This window comes from Mugil cephalus, chromosome 14 (assembly GCF_022458985.1).
Source record: "Mugil cephalus isolate CIBA_MC_2020 chromosome 14, CIBA_Mcephalus_1.1, whole genome shotgun sequence".
In the NCBI taxonomy this organism is placed as follows: domain Eukaryota; kingdom Metazoa; phylum Chordata; class Actinopteri; order Mugiliformes; family Mugilidae; genus Mugil; species Mugil cephalus.
The window spans coordinates 9,208,864-9,227,070 of record NC_061783.1 but is presented as its reverse complement, the minus strand read 5'-3'; the positions used below and the strand labels follow the sequence as shown (position 1 = coordinate 9,227,070).

General features: G+C 45.9%; 1 protein-coding gene across 1 annotated transcript; it reads right to left on the bottom strand.

Annotated features, from left to right (window-relative positions):
• Nucleotides 1–13: 13 nt before the first annotated feature.
• Nucleotides 14–13,994, bottom strand: jazf1a (JAZF zinc finger 1a). Its single transcript, XM_047605394.1, has 5 exons — nucleotides 13,670–13,994; nucleotides 7,726–7,798; nucleotides 5,791–5,987; nucleotides 4,352–4,521; nucleotides 14–2,711 (listed from the first exon to the last, which is right to left on the bottom strand). The coding sequence occupies exons 1-5, from the start codon at nucleotides 13,782–13,784 to the stop codon at nucleotides 2,535–2,537; spliced, it is 732 nt and encodes a 243-aa protein (XP_047461350.1). The 5' UTR covers nucleotides 13,785–13,994; the 3' UTR covers nucleotides 14–2,534.
• Between the last annotated feature and the right edge of the window lie 4,213 nt (nucleotides 13,995–18,207).

Genomic DNA, 18,207 nt, shown 5'->3' with positions numbered 1-18,207 from the left:
ACCACCACGAGTCTGAGCTACAGAGCTTTTCACTTTATTTTGCTGTTTTTTTTTTTCAGTCATTTCCTGTTTACATTTAAGCAGCTTCTCTTTTGTATAGAAAGACAGCTTGACATCATTTACAAGTCACTCTGCTCCTGTTGTACCCCCGTTACAAAAAAAGGAAACGTCGGTCTCCACGTTACATACGAAAATATAATTTAAATGCACTTGACAACAGACGCACGTTACAATACATTCACTGTACACGGTATATTGAAATCCCTTCCTCGTCCCCTCCTTGTGCACACAGCCTCCGCTCCTCCTCTCCCACATGTGTAATACTGTGATAGGCCCCCGTGAAGGGCTCCAACTATCGCCATGGTGATGTCAGTGAAGCGAGGATGGGTTTTTTTTTTTACGAGTGTTTGACAGCTCCACTCTTGGTCCATCCCTCCGCTAAGAGGCAGCTCCGACCATTATCTCAGGGTAACTTTCAGGGTAGCAGCTCCACAGATGTACTCTGAGGCTGGTACCAACATTTTACAGATGCTTCAGGACCCACATGGGGGTCTCAGAAGTAGTGTTTGTGCTTGGTTTTGTAGCGGCACGCAAGCTGAGGGCAATGGAGTACTGCAATTACTCTTATCTGCCTTGTAAAAACATGTAAATGTGGTATCAAAGAAAAAAGTCTTTAAGCCATGTTGACCCCGCGGTTCCTCTGGCAACAGCGAAACTGGAGGACGGGAGGTTGTGCGCACGTCAGAGGTCACTGTACCCATCAAATAAACAAAAGAGAACAAAGCTCGCGTCTCGAGCTTGCACGAACGCTGCGTACGACGAGCACACACGAGAATGATGTCATGAACAAAATGCGTCCTGGCGAGCGGCGGCGCTGCTGCTGCTGCTGCTGCTGCTGCTGCTGAGCCGCTCCGCTCTTGTAACAAATGATGAAATCCCAGTCAGGGGGCAAACGAGTTGGCCCACCGCAACACTAGGCGACGCCAACGAGCGCTGCCGGCCAGCAAAGCGTCCTGCTCCACAGGAGTTGAACCGGCAGCCTGGCGCAGAAACGACACAATACAGTAATACTCTCTAGGCTGATGACTTGGATACTGCAGAAAACACGCGCACGCACACGCACACGCACACAATGGACTGGAATGCTGTTGTCTACAACACACGCGAACGACGCGTTGTAGATGGTGACCCCTCTCACGTCCACCCTCTCCTTTCACACGACACAGAAAGCAAAAACATTCTGATGATGTACATCCACATGTTTCTTTCCATTTTCTTTTTTTTTTTTTTAGGCGCCATGAACATCAAATTCATTGCCACACATTTGGCGACCTCCGGGGTGATTATGACTCTCTCCCCAACCCCCACTTCCCTCCCCTTACCCCTCCCCTCCCCCCTCCCTCTTCAGGCACATGGTATGGTCAATGTTTGGCAGTGGAGAGCTGTTGGCAACGATCATGGAACAACAAAACAAACAGCAAAGATCTTGGCAACTAGAATACAGCATGATGCTTAACCGGCTCTCGCGGCTAAGCCTGTGGGACGCAGCTCTGGCACTCTGGATGAGGGAGACGCTGGAGATGTGGATGGCCTTCTACGGGGGCGAAAGATGCGGATAATTGGCCCGGGCCGTGTTCTGACAGGTTCTCTTCCTGATCAACAGTAAAACACCGCGCTTGCTTCTGAGAGCAAACCGAAAGGAGTGTCGGCTCCTAATCTATAGGATTTGTGAGAGAAGTAACTAAACTGGCCGTCTCAGCAAAGAAGGAATGAAAGGAACACGTAATACATAGAAAGAATCACTAGCTCTAAAACACTGACAAAAATATATAAAATAAAGCTCGAAAATAAAGTGTAACTATTTATGTATATGCTTATGAATACTTTTATATTTTTTTATGTACACATACATATCTGTCTATTGTTTTATTTAACAATATATCTATTGTAAGTATAACTTAACTCTTGCGGTCAAAGCCCCAGAAGTGACCGTGAAGGCACAGATCTAAGCTCAGCTAACGGAAAAAGGAGTGTAACATCTGCTGAGCTCACATCAGCACGAGACGTCGACTTCGTCCCCGCTCGACGACGGGCGGGGGTTTAAAAAAATTAAAAATAAAAATAAAAAGGCCGGGCTTGGTTGCGCTTCTTGTTTCGCGTCTCCTTCTTTCTCCTGTCTTCTTTCGTTTGTTTTTTGTCTTTTCTTTCTGTTGTTTGTTTTTACAGTTAGCACCTTATGTAAGTCAAACAATAGAAAAAAAAATAATAATAATAATGTGATAGCATATACGAATGTGCAAATGTACAACAACAAAAATACTACAAAGATTTTTTTTTTCTTCCAAAAATACGAGTGATATAAACGTGGATAGAAAAAAAAATAACAACATAAACAAAAAGATGACAAAAATATATATATATATATATATGTAAGAGAACTTAAAGCATGCACTTGATCCTTTAGTGTGTGGGATGAGTGGGGAAAGTCGGGACAGGGCTACGTTTGGGGTAGTTGAGTGGCAAGACCTCGGGCCCTAGCCTTGAATCTTGCGCAGGATCTCGGTGGAGACGGGCGGGTGGAAGTTGATGGTGTGGTGTCTCAGGCCTTGCGAGGTCTTGTAGCTCTTGCCACAGCGACACTTGAAGGGTTTCCTCACACGAATCTGTGTGCGGTGGCCGTTCTTAGCGTGGTATTTGATACCATTCACATTCTGACGGAGCGACGGAAGGAGCAGAGATAAAGAAGACGAGGGGACACGGGTTAGAACTGTTTGGTATCCAATACAAAACTTCACATCGCAGCATTATTCTACATCTTCTATACATAACTGAGATTGAATTAATACACATTTAATACAGGGTATTAAAGGTCCCACATTACGCATTTTTCAACAATATCATGTAGGTGTCAAACATCCAACATCACTGTTTTCAAAGTGTATTTCCCCAAATTCAGTCTTGGTCCTGAATTTTAAACAGTCAAAAAGTGGCTCTAGTGAGCTCGACTGAGAACAGGCTGCTTATGTGTCTGTACCTTTAAATGCTAATGAGCTGTGTCTGTCCATGAGCCTCTCTCAGGGAGAGGATGCAGCTATCGCTGGCATTACGGTGCGCTAATGTTTACGGTGGATTTATGACTATGGCTGCTAGAGACCCTGTCATTCAACCTCACCAGTCTGAACCAGAATATGACCTAGAAGGACTCATCTATCTGGGGCGCGGGTCAAAGATAGTAAACCTTTAAAAAGTAAACCTATAAAACTTTTTTCGGTGAATTTTGCGTAATCGTAGTTTAATAGTAGCCCGTGCTCATCCAGGTCATAGTGTAGCCACAAAATGCTGAAACAAGGTCAGCTGGACCTTTATGAGCGGCTAAATATCTTTGAGAAACTCTACAAGTAGTAATTACCATTATGGACTGTACTATACTGTCTCAGTCCACCTGGTCCTGATCCCATGCGGTTAAAACCGTTGGTAATGTCAACTGTGCACTCACATCCGTCCAACATTATGACTGCATTGATATGTTTCCTTGTCTAGCTATTACAGAGCAGATGATTGGCTGACAGTGCAGGGGGCAGGACATGTGTCTTTGGTGTTAAATAAATGTTCTGTTCAGGTTTATTTTATAGTGGTTTGTTGCTCCCTTGTCACGTTTATGGTGCTAGTTGGCTAATGCTAAACTAACACGGTAAATACTGTATTTCACCTACTACCTTTTTTTGTCAACGCACCGTGCTGCCACACAAGAGCAGACTAGCATGGCTGCATATTTTCAGTCCTGATACACAACAGTGGGCATAAAATATGATAAGATAGATGTGTTTGCATGACCCAAAAAAGAGCTTTTACTGCCACACACAAAGTGGTAGCTTCTGCCATAGAGGCTGTTAGAGGAGTAATTTTTACCCTGACTAGTCTGATAACCTGATTAAAAGTGGAATAGTATATTTATGTCCAAGTAAACACAGAAGATCAGTCCTTCATCAAACCCTCACGGGCCCGTTCTGATTAACACCAAATGCGGCTTTCTCACAATGCTCTTCTGGTCTGAAAGGGTATTTGAGTGTGCAGCTCCCACACTGTCCATTAGTTAAGGGGCTGAGACAATGAGCCGAGGGGAATTTTTGTTACCAGCTGTAATAACACTCAACCAAAGCAAATATAACATGATGCATTTATCACCGCTTCCAGTCACAGCAGCCTGGATTTATAATGCGCTACTTCAAATATTACGCCCGGGCATGTGATACCCAAACAAAAGCTCCAGTGTGGATTTAATCAGACGCTAAATGTGCTGCGGCTGTGCGGCTCTCGCGCCGACTTCCCCGTTCCCCGGTCTGAGCCTTACCTTGTATCTCTTCTTACAGCCGGGGACGGGGCAGGCGAACGGCTTCTCCTCTCCTCCGTTCATGCACATGGAGCTGAGGATGGACTCAGAGCTGATGGCGCTTTCTGTGGTCCACGACTCATCGCTGTCCGACTCCTCGTAGTCTACCTCCTCCTCGTCATACTCGCTGCCTGAAGGCACAATGGAGTCACGCAGAACAAAAAAAAAAAAAAAAACACTTGTCATCCCAGATGAAATAAGGACGGGGGACATAAACAAAAAGGTCGTCAGGCCTTAGGGATATGTGACTCTTTATTAATACTGTTCTCGGTATTATGCTCCAACTTTGATACATAAACAGCCCACGTGTCACTGAAAGCAGACGAAACAGAAGCGGCGCGCATGTGTTTGTGCTTCTGTGCGTGTGTGTGTGTGTGTGTGTGCGCCTGTGAGTCAAAACGCAGGGATTGGCACTGACAAAGAGATCATTAAGTGGGAGTGATCCCCATTGCTCAGCCTGGAAAAAAAGTGCTTTGCTAAGTGCAGAACATTTTCCACTCACTTGCATGCACGCACAAACACACATCTACATACCACATTACTGAATGCTTCAGACACACACACACACACATAAGGGCCCACTGACCCCCCACCACCTCACAGGAAATGCTGCACCTCAGCATGAGGAAATGGATGGCACCCTGGCACATGTTGAAAGAGGGTGTGTGCGGTGTGTGTGTGTGTGTGTGTGTGTAGCCGTGCCGGTGTGTACGCCCAGACCTAACACCACGTTTGGAACCATTTGGGCTGGAATTGGACATCTGCTTCTGGGCTGTGCAACACAAGGCCCCCATGCGAACACACAGCGTGACAGCTGCTATGTAATTAGCAGAGTGTTGACTGGTCTGCTCACTGCAGGAGCCACCAACGCCAGCACACAAACGACACACACACGCACACAGCAGATAGCGGTTGAGCGTTTTCCTCTTTCCACTCCTGACAGCAAGTTTTCCCATTTCATCTAAAAAAGGCTGAGAAATTATTAGCGTGAAATCGTCCGAACATAAAACTTTCTTATGGCTAAGAGTGAAAAATGAGCGGTTTCTATCGCGCCGCCGAGCATGAGGTGACCCGACTGGAGCTCTGCTGGCAGGTATTTGGAAGTTATGTTGTCAAGTCGATGTGCAGAGTCATTGGAAAGGTACGAAATAAGCTGCATTCCATTTGCATTAGTCATTTTCTCTCCAGTGCGCTGTCGGGATGTGATGAATATGCTCCTGATGGCGCAATCACAACTGTAAGCTTTTTTTTTTTTTTTCTCCTGTCACCGCTAGTAGTGTTAATTTGCATTAGTCCGTTTCAACACCTCCATTCCCTCGACACGTATAAGCAATCCATCTTTCCTCTCCTCAAACACACATTTCAACACAAACACACACACGCACACACACCTGTCGTACCTGTGGGCGTGCTGCTGCGGAATGAGGAGGAGGGGGTGATGGGAGGCGTGACGGGAGGCGTCAGGTTACCGCTGGTGTGGCGGGGAGGCGTGGCCGTGCTGTTCCTGGACACTCCGCCCGTGATGGACAGGGACAGCTTGGGCGTGGCCTTCTTCTTCATGGTCTCCTGCTCCCGCCGTGCTGCGTCTGTCATGAACCTGGCGGCACATCACGACATAACGTTGTTGTTGTTGTTGTTTCTCACAGAGGTGATAATAGTGCAGTGGTAATATCACTTCCCCAAATTACTTCAAACCTATTAATTGTTCCTCCTGTTATTCTTGTTATTACATTGTTTCTCTCTATCAACAGAGCTTTCATCATCAACCATGGTGATGTCAACTTGGCGAACACTAAACAGAGGTAATGCAGGTCGAACAAGTTATTACACTTTCACATAATCAAATGCCAAACATTGTTTTAAAACACGCAATGACTTTCTTTTTTTTATTTGTAGTTTCATCCATCGTCATGGCTACAATAGGTTTGTGGAAAACTGGTTCAAGCCACTGTTTACTCGTGTGACTTTTTATTTTTAGCTCTAGTGAACACTAGAGATCTCAGATTTCCTTTGTCTGAATGATCACAATAAAATAAAAGTTGTGATTAGTTGGAATTATACTTTAATAAATCCCTACTTAATGTAACTTAAGTTTTTTTTTTATCCTGGAAGCCAGACCTCAGTCACAATTTTTATGTGGTGACAGGTTGATCTATTAGGGCCAATCTAATAATTTGGGGGGGCATTGAGCGGTGATGGACAGAAGAGTAACAGTAGTCGCACACGTCATCTGAGGAGGAGCTGAATTTGTTCACAACAAAATGACTCAGAGTGGTTGTAAGATTATCCAATGGCATGCGTAGTTATTTTTATGTATGTGCTGGTAGAAACGCAGCTTATGATGAATCAAAACTTTACCAGAGACACATTCTGATAACATCTGAACGGGGCTGGTTATGTATTTCTCTTTTCAAGCCAGAGCAGTGACCACTCAACATACGATGAGGGTAAAAAAAAGTCTGTTCTCTTGTGCTTCATTCTCATTTTATGCAACAAGTGAAATCCTTTTCTGATTTTCAACTGTTTTTGTGCATTTTTTATTGTTTTTATTAACTTTTATATGCCTGTGTTTAAGCTAGCAGATTTTTTCTGTCTTTGTTAAACACTTTTTAATGTGGATTTAAAAATTACAATAGAAAATTGTATTATAATAATACTAATTATTATTATTATTGTGATTATTATAAGTGGCACCATGTTTGAAATAGTGAACCAAAACTTGACATATCATCAGCCGCTGGCATTGGTGAATGTCATCCTAATTGCAAATAGGCTGGTGGCTGGGTCATTTGATACTATAGTATAACCCTCAAGGTTTTATCTCATCTGATTACGAGTGTTCAGCAGACTGCGGCTCAGACAAAGACCTCAGTGTTGTGATAAGACAAACTAAACTGTCAGCCTCAACGTGTACAGTAAATACAATTGACATTTACAACCTCGCCACTCCAACAATTATCACAGAAAAACCACCCTCGCTCCCTCTTTTCCATTTTACCATTATCTCTCTCAACGTTGCGTCTCGCAGTGATTTAACGGGACATAAAGTGGGACGTGACAAGTCGGTTCACCACACACAAAAAAACACACATATCCTGAGTGGGCGCCTCTGGCTGTGCCGTTACTGGGAGTCATGAGTGATTGTCTTGTGCGGTTTTTCTGTGCCGGTCTGTGGATGAGTCACTGCTGTGTCTATGGGAAGACATCAGCCATGTGAGATGCTCTTCGCAAACCACATGCACCATATGCAACAGGCTTTCACCGGTGGAACAATGCTGCCCTCTGTAGACGGGACGCTTTCCGATACCTGCGTTTGTGTGCGAATTTGTGCGTACCTGTTGATGTAGCTTAGGGCCAGATAAGTGGGCTGCTGTTGCTCCTGCTTCTCCAGGACCCGCGGATCTGTGTCTGAGGGGAGAAAGAGACGCCGAGATTAATCACCTCTCCTCGTGGAGGGAAAATGTTGTGTGAATACGTTCAGTATGTGGCTGACTCATACATGTATTCTTCCAGGCAGACAGGCTGATAGATTACTGGATGTTTCTCACAGCGGGTTCTGTGTATTACTTCATAATGTGTGGCAACCTGCAGATATATATCAGATACTTTCACAGGGGGGGAGTGTTATTACTCCAGCGCCGACCCCCTCTCTAATTTACAGCCGATGCCTTCTCCGAAGTGACCCACGGCCGCTTAATCATCGCGCGGCGTCTGAACGTGGCAAAGGAGAAGTTTGTCCGAGAGCAGAGGAGCTACTTAGGGGGCTGTGATGAATGTACACAGTGTATTAGTCCAGACTCACACACAAGCGCTTTTTCCAGTTGACTTGCTAAGTCAGTAACACTACAGTAGGCAACTTCCACTGCCCGAGGGAAGTGGTGCTCACTTCAAAGTCCTGCCTCCCACCCCCTGGAAAACAGGAGCAAGTGTGCATGAAAACACTGCGGGTGGGTTGCATCTGTGAACTACCAGTGCCATCAAGTGTTCGACGGGGGAACACTCAGAAAGTAGAAAACTGGTGGGTTTGTGCCACGGCATCTATGCCTGTGTGAGTGCACGTGCGTAGGCATAATTGCAGCTTCATATCTAATGACTTGCAGATGTATTTCAATTCACCTCCGAGGACTGGATCATCTCTGAGCAACAATTACCAACCAGGACGCTCTTGCCAACTAATCCCAAGTGTGTGTGTGTGTGTGTGTGTGTGTATGTGTATTGGCCTTCTTAGCCCTTTGGTTTTTCAGGCTTCACACCTCATAATTAAAAAAGAATGCAGACTTCCCACAGTGCGAGGAGAACACCAAGGAGACCAGCAAACAAGAAAACAACCCAGGAGAAAGCTGCTGCGAACCTACACAAGTGACTTTCTAAACACGCAACCGAAAAGGACGCGAGACAAAGGTAGCAGGAGGGAGAGCAAACGCAGGATAGCACACAAACACGTTAGGTGGTCCCGAGAGGTGGTCTTTGACGTTCTTTTTACAGCGGAGACTTAATAATCCTACCTGCTGCTCGAACGTAGACGCCGGAGCTCTCCGCACGCGCACCAATACACGTACGCCCGCACAGCTCGACCTACATCGATGACGAGGCTGAGTCACCAGACACGTGACGGTGAGGGATGGTGAGCGCTAACGGCATCGAGTCTGAACTTTTAAAAACTTCCTAGCCAGCCCGGCGAAAAGAAGAGAAAATCTGACAGGGGTGAGGGCTGAGTTTGCCTCAGGATATCTACAGGCCACGACATCTGTGGAACTAAATGCTTGAGTGTGGACATCAGTGGAATCGTGACATTAATAAACACAGTTTTATAATTTCCATTTATTATTCATCAGCTCATACAGAGACGTTGCAGGGGAGAGTGGAGTCAAACCTGGGTGATACTGAGCGAGAGGAAGTCCCTGGACGGGACGCCAATTTAGAATCGCTAATGTACACCTAACCAAGTAACATGGTTAAGTCCGCATGTCTGTGGAATGTGGAAGGAAATCACCAGACACAAGGAGGTCATACACGCTCTTTATAGAAAGGCCTCAGTTCCGCTCCCAGAGCGACCGCTGCAACACAGTGCCACACACTTTTTTTTGTACCCGGTTTTGCCCGTATACAAGTACTCAATTTACGTCTGAAAAGTCTGAAAAGCAGGCAGCGGCAAAAAGACTGACATGTTTCCCTGCCCTTTGATTACAAAACCGGTTTCCTCACTGATAAATCCCCTAATCTCATCTTGTTACAATACTGTAAAAGTCTCAGTCGAGTTCGTAAAAACCGAGTGGACTCGGAAGTAAAAGGAAGCGGCAAAAGCTAATTCTGCTCAAAGCAGTCTGGCATCTGCCTGAATGGCAAAAATGCGCCAGAGTTAATAAGTTGGGATGTCCAAGGAGCTGAGGGGTTGTGGATGAGGTAAGTGTGTGCATGTGTGCGCAGGAGAGGGGGGAGGGGTGTCGATGGAAGTGGAGTGAGCCAGGTGCAGAGAGCCGGAGAGCTGCAGTTAATGTTTGCCCGCTTTATGACTTCCGCTCACCTAGCAAGACAGGAAGCTAACACGCTGCTGGAGCGGGAGGAAGACCTGGACATGGAAAAACAACATATATGTATATGTGTGTATGTGTGTGTTGTTTTCAGTGAATTCATGGTGCAATACTTTGAGCAAGATGTGTGTGTCTGTGTAGGAATTTCAGTGCATGTCAGAAGGATCTGTAAATAATTCCTGCCATTAAAGCAGCATCCAACCAACAGCTCCTCCACTCTTCCCCTAACGCAGACATCCACCTCTGGCCAGCAGCGCGCTGCTGCCCCCTGCTGAACACACCCTGCGTGCATGTGTCCACATGTACATTCCCATTGTGTAGAGGCCTGCGTGTATTTGCTGAAACCAGGCCAAGAATGCATGGCTTGTTTTGCAGCCCGCTAATTAAGCCACAGAGAGCATTTTAACGTGTTTCTAGAGCAGCAGGCAACCGGATGGAGGGAGAGGAGGAGAGGAGGAGGGGGAGGAGGATCAGGAGCAGAGGGGGGGATATGGGTGGGGGGAAAGGCAAACTTCTCTATAATTACACTTCCCAGGGCTTGGTGGGGCGCTCGGGCCCTGCGACTTCCGAAAGGCAATGTGTGCGACTGTGTGTGCGCCGACCTGTATGAAAAGAGAGGGTCTGCAGTTTCCAGTTTGGGATGCCAGTCCGAGTAATTGCTCTGCTACACCCTGACAGGTCATTTAGGAAGTATGGCGAACACACTCCCTCGCACGCACAAACACGCACCACTTCCCGTGTCACACCTCTGAAAGTAGGATGGGAAACAATCTGGCAACTGGAGACTAACTATACTAAAGGTCGCTTTACATGTATTCATATCTCTCTTTGAGAGGCTAAAACTGAATGTTTTGCACTTTTGAAAATACGTTCATTTCTGGCTTCAACAAAAAAAAATCTATTTCCTATCTGTTAATAAACAAAAAAAAAACTTTCAAAAATACCTCAATGATTACATCATTGCATCAAGTTACTGCAGATTACTTATTAGTGTGCTACAGTAATGCCCTTTATTATTACACACATTGCTTCAATGACTCCAAACTATGAGCATTCCAGGTGTAAACCCAAACACAAAAGGCAATCTATGTAAATATCCAACCAAAGTTGTTTTGTTTGGGATTTCCTTAAGCCACCATCCACGTTTTCGTTTTCTTAACCACGTCTTTCACGTCCCTCCTCCATCTTTAATCCCTATCTTCCACCTCCCCCTACCCCCTCGCTGCTTTTTTGCTGAGGTAAGAGGCAGGTATGTGCTTGTGCAGGTGAGAACACAGCGTGCTGCTGCCGTGCACATGTGAAGAGGCCTGACATCATTGCATTCCTCAGGCCTTACCTAGGCTCCGCCGCACAAAGCTTTCGACAACAGCCAAACACAGCACTAAACACTGCGCTCCTAATCCACTTCCCCTCGCATTCAGATGTGATCTAAACGGGGCAGGTATGTCATTGGGAGGCCGCGGCTGCTCTTTCTTCTGGGATGAGGTCAGCGCCGGAGACCCACACATGACCCAGTTTTCTCACGGAACGTATCACAGGCTCATCTGGTTTGTTTGCTGACAATTATTGTGCGCTGCGGCAGAGAAGTCGGATGTGAAATGAGATAACTGAGTTACACAAGGGGTGCGCAACCACAGGAAAGAAAAAAAGATTTTTTTCTTGGCCATCTAGCGCATAGGATACCCTACCAGAAGAGGGCAGCAGAGTCTGATTTCTGCAGCCTGACCTCAGCCTCACTGACTCACTTTGACACCTACTTACATCTTACAACAAGCTTTTTGTCACCCTAGCTGATTTATGGTTACGGGGTGCTTTTTCATAATCTGAGAGCGCACTGCAGCAATGGCCACAATCAAGCCGATCTATCTCCAAAGCCTCAAACAGCTTATCTGACGTCTCAGCCAGGAGAAGTTAGGAGGATCAAATTAGCTTATCGTTTGATTTTATCGATCACACACCAACGCGCCACTACAGACCCAAAGCTACAAATTCAGCCCTTTCCGCCCATGCACGCACACACACACAATCTCACCTTTAATCCCCTCCATCTGTCAACACTAATCCCCGCGGTAACTGATCTGCAAGCCGTATTGATTAGACCATGTGTGATCTTGATGCCGCTGATGACCAGCCGTGGCACACGGCCAGCGGAGGGGGCAATTCATTAACCCGAGAGATCCGACTGGTGAACCGCAGTTCTGCTCAGCTGACGGCTGGGGTCAAAGGTCAAGCTAGGTGGCAGATGGAGCATATATCAGTGTCTGTGCCGGCTGGGCTGCATGACTGAAGAAACGCAAATGAATTTAGATTAGCAGATTTCCGGTTTATGTTTGTCTACTCGTGCCTTTAGGGAAATGTTGTCGAGATATATCATGACAAAAAACATCATCTGTGAAATATGTGGATTTTTCCCCCTGTTTGCTTTATTTGGAAGCCATCCACTGAGCATATGGGTAACAGGAAAACCAGTCTACACCCTGCTCCACTTTCTCCTCACCTACAAGCAAACCTTTTTCTCTTCCCTTTTTTTTTTTTTTTTTAAACATCTGCACATCAGTCCACGTGTAACGTGACCTCGCGCCGGGTGTCCTCGCCACAGCTGGCAGCGCATTTTTCTTTTTTTTTGTTCGCGAGACAGCAGGTGTGCAACAACTCAGCCAATATACTGCCCCCAACCCTGTCAGAAGACTGCCAGTTGCCATGGAGACCGGCTCAATGGAGCATCCATTTTACCCCCTCACCCCCTTCTTTGGAGCAGGCCTCATCAGGATGGATGCACGCCACAAATGATGATTAGCCCATGTCAATTTTGCCGCAGTGTTCCGGCGGGTCACAGATATATTAATCATAGAAAGATCATCTCATTTGCTGGGTTATTTTGTGTTTAGGTAAATGTGAGGGTAAAAAAAAGTGTTTGGTATATAAAAAACATACTAGAAACGTACATTATTAACACTACTAATATATTTTTAATAATCTGATTTAAGAAATAATGACTGCACTTGTACTTGTGCAATGCACTGCAATCAAAACACTTATTTTTCTCTTATTCTGAAAATCTGCACTGCTGCTGAAATCTATAAGCTGGAAAAATGCCTCAGTTGCAGTGAACACGGTGTGTGCTCATGTTGATTTACCCTGCAACTATTTTCAGAGACTAGTGTCAAATGAGTCCATTTAAACGCTACAGTCGCCAGAGGGTCTGAAGTCAGAGGAAAAACCTAATAAGCAGTGCAACAAGTTGAAGCCTGTGCTTTGCAGGAGAAAATCGAATTATGCCACTTCGCGTCTCCTACAACTTGCCACAGAGCAAATTAAAATTAGAGGGAAAGCATCCCATGATGAGTTGAGAAGCGACGAGGTGACCAAAGTGGCAGCCTTCCGTCGGGAGCTTGCACTGCATCAGGCCTGGAAATGGAAACACCTCCGGCTCCTCGGCAGTGCTAGCTGTGAGCCGCTGCCCGGTCGGGATGCTAGTAACACCTAGAGACCTACGCGGCCCTCCAGCCCTCCAAGCCGAGGTACCGCTGCAAAGGTAAATGTCACGTCGTGTGGAAAATACACCACGGTCGGCCCCGCATTTCGCAGAAAACCGTCACTTTTCATACTAATAAAAGTCCGAGACAGTGGACCGAGAGCGGCAGGAATAGCGGAATGAAAAGCCTGTCTACGTTTAGCCAGTTAGCCGGTGCGCTAGCTGGTCGCAGCTAGCCGCCTAGCTCCGTCTCCCCCCTCCGGCCCGACTCACCGATGTGGTTGTCCTCGATGTGGACGATGAGCTCGGCGAGAGACTCGAACTGGAGACCGCAGCCCCCGAACCTGCAGGAGTTGGAGAAGAAAGAAGCGGCGGCGATGCCCGTCATGTTTGCGGCGCTGGTGCATTCACCGGGTGGAAGGGAGGGGGAGCGGGGAGGGTCCGGGAGCCGGGGCGGTGAACGAGGAGGCAGAGGCTTCGGGGTCCGGGGTTGGGAGCGGGACAGAGCGCGGAGCGGCGGAGCAGCAGACACCGGGGCGGCCAGACAGGACAGCGGCGGACGCAGCTGGGAGGCAGGCGTGACGGTGGGGGTGGGGACGGGGGAAGGAGGAGGAGGACGGGGGAGGAGGGGGAGGGGGGTGGCTGGTGGCAGCCGACGTCACTATCTGCCTACCTGTTGGGATCTGAGCCCGGTGTGTGATAAGATGACACAAAAATAAATGCATCTGTTATGTACACATAAACGAGACAGAGTGTGAAAACAACACGGAGTGAAAAAACTAAACAAACAAACACATAATCAATCCGATTTTCTTAGCTGCTGTATATATTAATCAAGCAGATATAAAACACCTCTTTAACATATTCCTTAAGGATACCCAAATAATATATTTTTTTACAGTGCATATCTCAAGATCATCTCAAAAAACAGTGAATATTAAATAGGTTACAGGTTACAGGTATTTTTATTCAGGGTGATAATCTGATGGAAGCAAATACTAATCACCTGTAGCAGGTAATATACATTTGTATTATGCTACACTGCCTTTCTTAATATATTGACATACTAATATTGCAATTGGTGTCAATAGAAATATAAATAAAGAATCATTTACAATTTACAACAAGTCCTTATGCAGTAATTTCTATATTAAGTTAAACAGACCTGTTATTAATTAACTCTCCAGCTGCCCTCTGGTCAAACTGACCTGCCACTATGTTCACCCGCCTTCTATGTTATTTGTATGTTTTGCAGTGACACCTTCTGTAACAGCAGGGAAGATTATCTCCTCTGTGACATTATTCCACGTGGAATTTGATAACTTTTCCTAGACTGACCTATGGTCTCTTCCGACAGAAAAATAACACCGTCCTCAGCAGCATATGACAAAAATGGCAGCAAGGCAGAATGAAATGTGATGACAATGACCCGAGGACCCATGACATATGCTGTTTCCTGTGCCCATGACCTTTCCCCAATATTCTACCTGTTCATCACACCAGCACTGGAAAAACAAATCCTCCTGGAGAAGACAAATCTGGAGGCCTTTAGATAATATGGCAAAAGCTGGAACTCTTTCACACTTAGTTAAATATGCGCTCAAGATGCAAGAGCGCACCGGGAAGTCGACCAGTTTGATGTCCGGGGAGGATGTCACAGAAGGACTGAGGGGTCACAGTGTCACATGTGACAATTTCTTCTCCTCTTATGAACTGTGACTGCAGCTCACCAGATCACATGGTTGGCACCGTCAGCAAGAACAAGCCTGCAGTACTCATATCAAAGAGGTGTTCTCATCAAAGTTTGCCTTCACGCCCAACACCTTGCTAGTGTCCTACCTCCCAAAAGAAAAACAAGAATGTGGCACTTCTGCACACACACACACACACACACACACTGAGGTTGACATTAGCAATCACCATGACAAGAAGCCATCCATCATCCTGGGGTACAACTGCAACAAAGGAGATGAGGACAACCTAGATAGGGTGATCGGACTCTGGTCATCTTCCACAACATGGCTGATGTGTGCTCCTATAGCGCCTTTGTGATGTGGGGAGAGATCGGATGCCTTGTGAGCGGAATAAGAGAAGGGAGTTCCTGGAGCAGCTGCGAAAGGCACTTGTAACTCCAGTCATCAAAGACGGGAGCATCTGCAGCAGTTGCGAGAGCTGTTCACAGGGCTCATGATCAAGCTGGGGATCCAGCCACCCTGGTCGTTTCCTCAGCTGGGGTAAATAAGAGGAAGAGGTGTCAGACCGGCCCATCAAAGGACTGTAACTCACATGCTGCAGATGTGAGAAATGTATCTGCAAAAGCTGCGCAGGATAGACACTGACTATCTGACAGATTACACATTTTAGGGACATTACATTTAGTTGTGCTTTTATCATATGTACCTTCTGTACTGTTGCTGGTCAATTGGAGTTGCATTTGCATGAAGTGTGCAGTATGAATTGTAGTGATTCGCTATTCAGGGAACTGATTCAATGCAATGGAGCAGAGCCAGTATTTTACATATTTATGAGAAATCAGTGTTTCAGTTACTACATGGAAGGTGTATGACCTTGTATAGCCCATAGAATCTATTAATCCATAAAATGTATTGATTAATGTTACCGTATAATGTCTCAGGGGGAGGACAGAACACGTGTGTGTGTGTACCTAGCTCCCAGAGAGAGGAGAATGTCCTTAAATCACTGGGATTGGCCAACCAGGGCCGGCTGGCCTGTGTTGGACCTGTTAATCGAGCGTTAAAATGGCCTGTCATAAACCACTGGCCAGTGACTTCAGCAAACAACCTTAAGACCCGGGAACACACATTTTCTTTTTCTGAGTGCCTTGTGTCTACCTATCCACATGACGCAAACACAAAATATGAAATACACTCGGATTCACTCGTGCACACACACACACACACACAACAACACATCAGCTGCGCGGTGTAATAGCACTCTGACTTCACCAGGCTAACACAGATGTTCCCTCTTACACACAAGCACGCAGACACACACTCAACATAAACACACTCATTGCACACACATGGCGCATCAGGACTGTGACGGTGACGCAGTTCACGACGCGATTACGTAAATGCGAAGTGGTAGCATGTGTTGTGAAACGCAAGAGAAAAAGGGAGAGACTCGGGGAGAGTTTATGGTGCATGACATCATCCGATCTGAGGTCTGTGGGTGGCGCACGCTATTACGCTTTGGGAGTTCTGACTTGGACAGTCTGATTATCAGCTGCTGAAAGAAAGCCGAGGAGAAACGGTCCAACACACTCAGACGTGCCCACCAGTAGTCCTGCTCCTAAGATGATCTGCATGTGAGGCCAGCGCTGGATGTAAATTTAACTCAATCATTACATAATCAGATCTCTGTAACTTCTTCGCCTGGGTGCCGCTCAAAGTATCGGTTTCCAGTTTTTCTTTTCCAGTTTTCCCAATGGAAGTATTTAGAAACCACCATGCTCCGAAGCCAAGGTGAGGATGATTACATGGGGATTAAGGTCGGGAAGTTTGTGTGAACTTTGACCTAAAACTCAATATTTTTACAGAGAGGGTGACATCAGCCTCTGAGCGGGCGGCTCTCTAAAAAGCTCCCAGACTGGCTGTTAAAAGCCACGCAGAGGTGAAGATGCCAGATGGTAATGGCTGGTATAGACCCCCTGAGTTATGGAGGGAGCTGTAATCTCAGTGGCATTGTCTGCTCCGGGGCAGCAGCCAGAGACTTCCTGGCTGCCGTCATACGCTCCTCGGTGTGACCGTGCACTCTTCACGCACATGTGCTGTAAAGAAGAAAAAAGGGGGGGGAAAAATCCCTTATCTCTGCTGAAAACAAAACTCAGTCATTCACAACCACACAGGGAGAAGAGCTCAAAACACAAAGTGACATCATCACAACTTCCTGTTTCTTCCCGTTGCCGGGGCCACCAGAATTTGCATACCTCCAATGATTGGTCGATGATGAGTCAGTGGGGTTTGGTCCCATTTCGCACTTCAACCACAACAAACCCATGTCCCTGTGTTCAGTTCAACCGGAAAACATGACCAAACATGGCATAGATATTACTCGATGGTTTGTCTAATGTTAATGACCACAACTTCTCCCGCTGTCTTATCTTGTCTGTGGAATTTAATGGCATCATTTAAGTTATTCTAGCACACGGGACATTAATTTGCTTTGAGGCAGCACGCACTCTACTGTAGTAACTTTTTAAACCACTGCATTAGGTCAGGAGTGTGACATCATGTTACTAACATAAAAGGTGCCAGCGTGATTGTCCTTAGCAGCGCTTTCGCACTTACGTTTATACAGATGATTTTTTTTTTCTTTCTAACAAATGCGGATAATAATTTCTGCTTAAACTTGCTGGTTTCCCCGTTTACATCTTGTATTTAAAACAATCCAAAGGTTTATTTAAATAATTTGCTCCGGCAAGACTGTTCAAATAACCTGACCTGTAAACGGATTCCAAGCGAGATTCTTTTCCTCCCACTGAGGTTTTACAGACTCATTGGACTTGTTTTAGGAGGCCAGTGTGTGCATATGTGTGTTTTTTTTTTTTTTTTTTTTTTTTTTGTGCTTTGGACTGTCTTCTTGTGCCCTAGTTCACAAAGAGTCCACAATCGAGCAGCAAATATAATAAAGAAATAAACAAATATATGACCGGGAAAATCATGATAATAAAACACTGCTATTATGAATCATAGATTTGACGATGATTATTTTTATAGACTTCTTAGTCATTTTTGCACTGCCATGTAGCTTCATGCTGATATTATTATTATAAAAAAAACGCCGCCTCT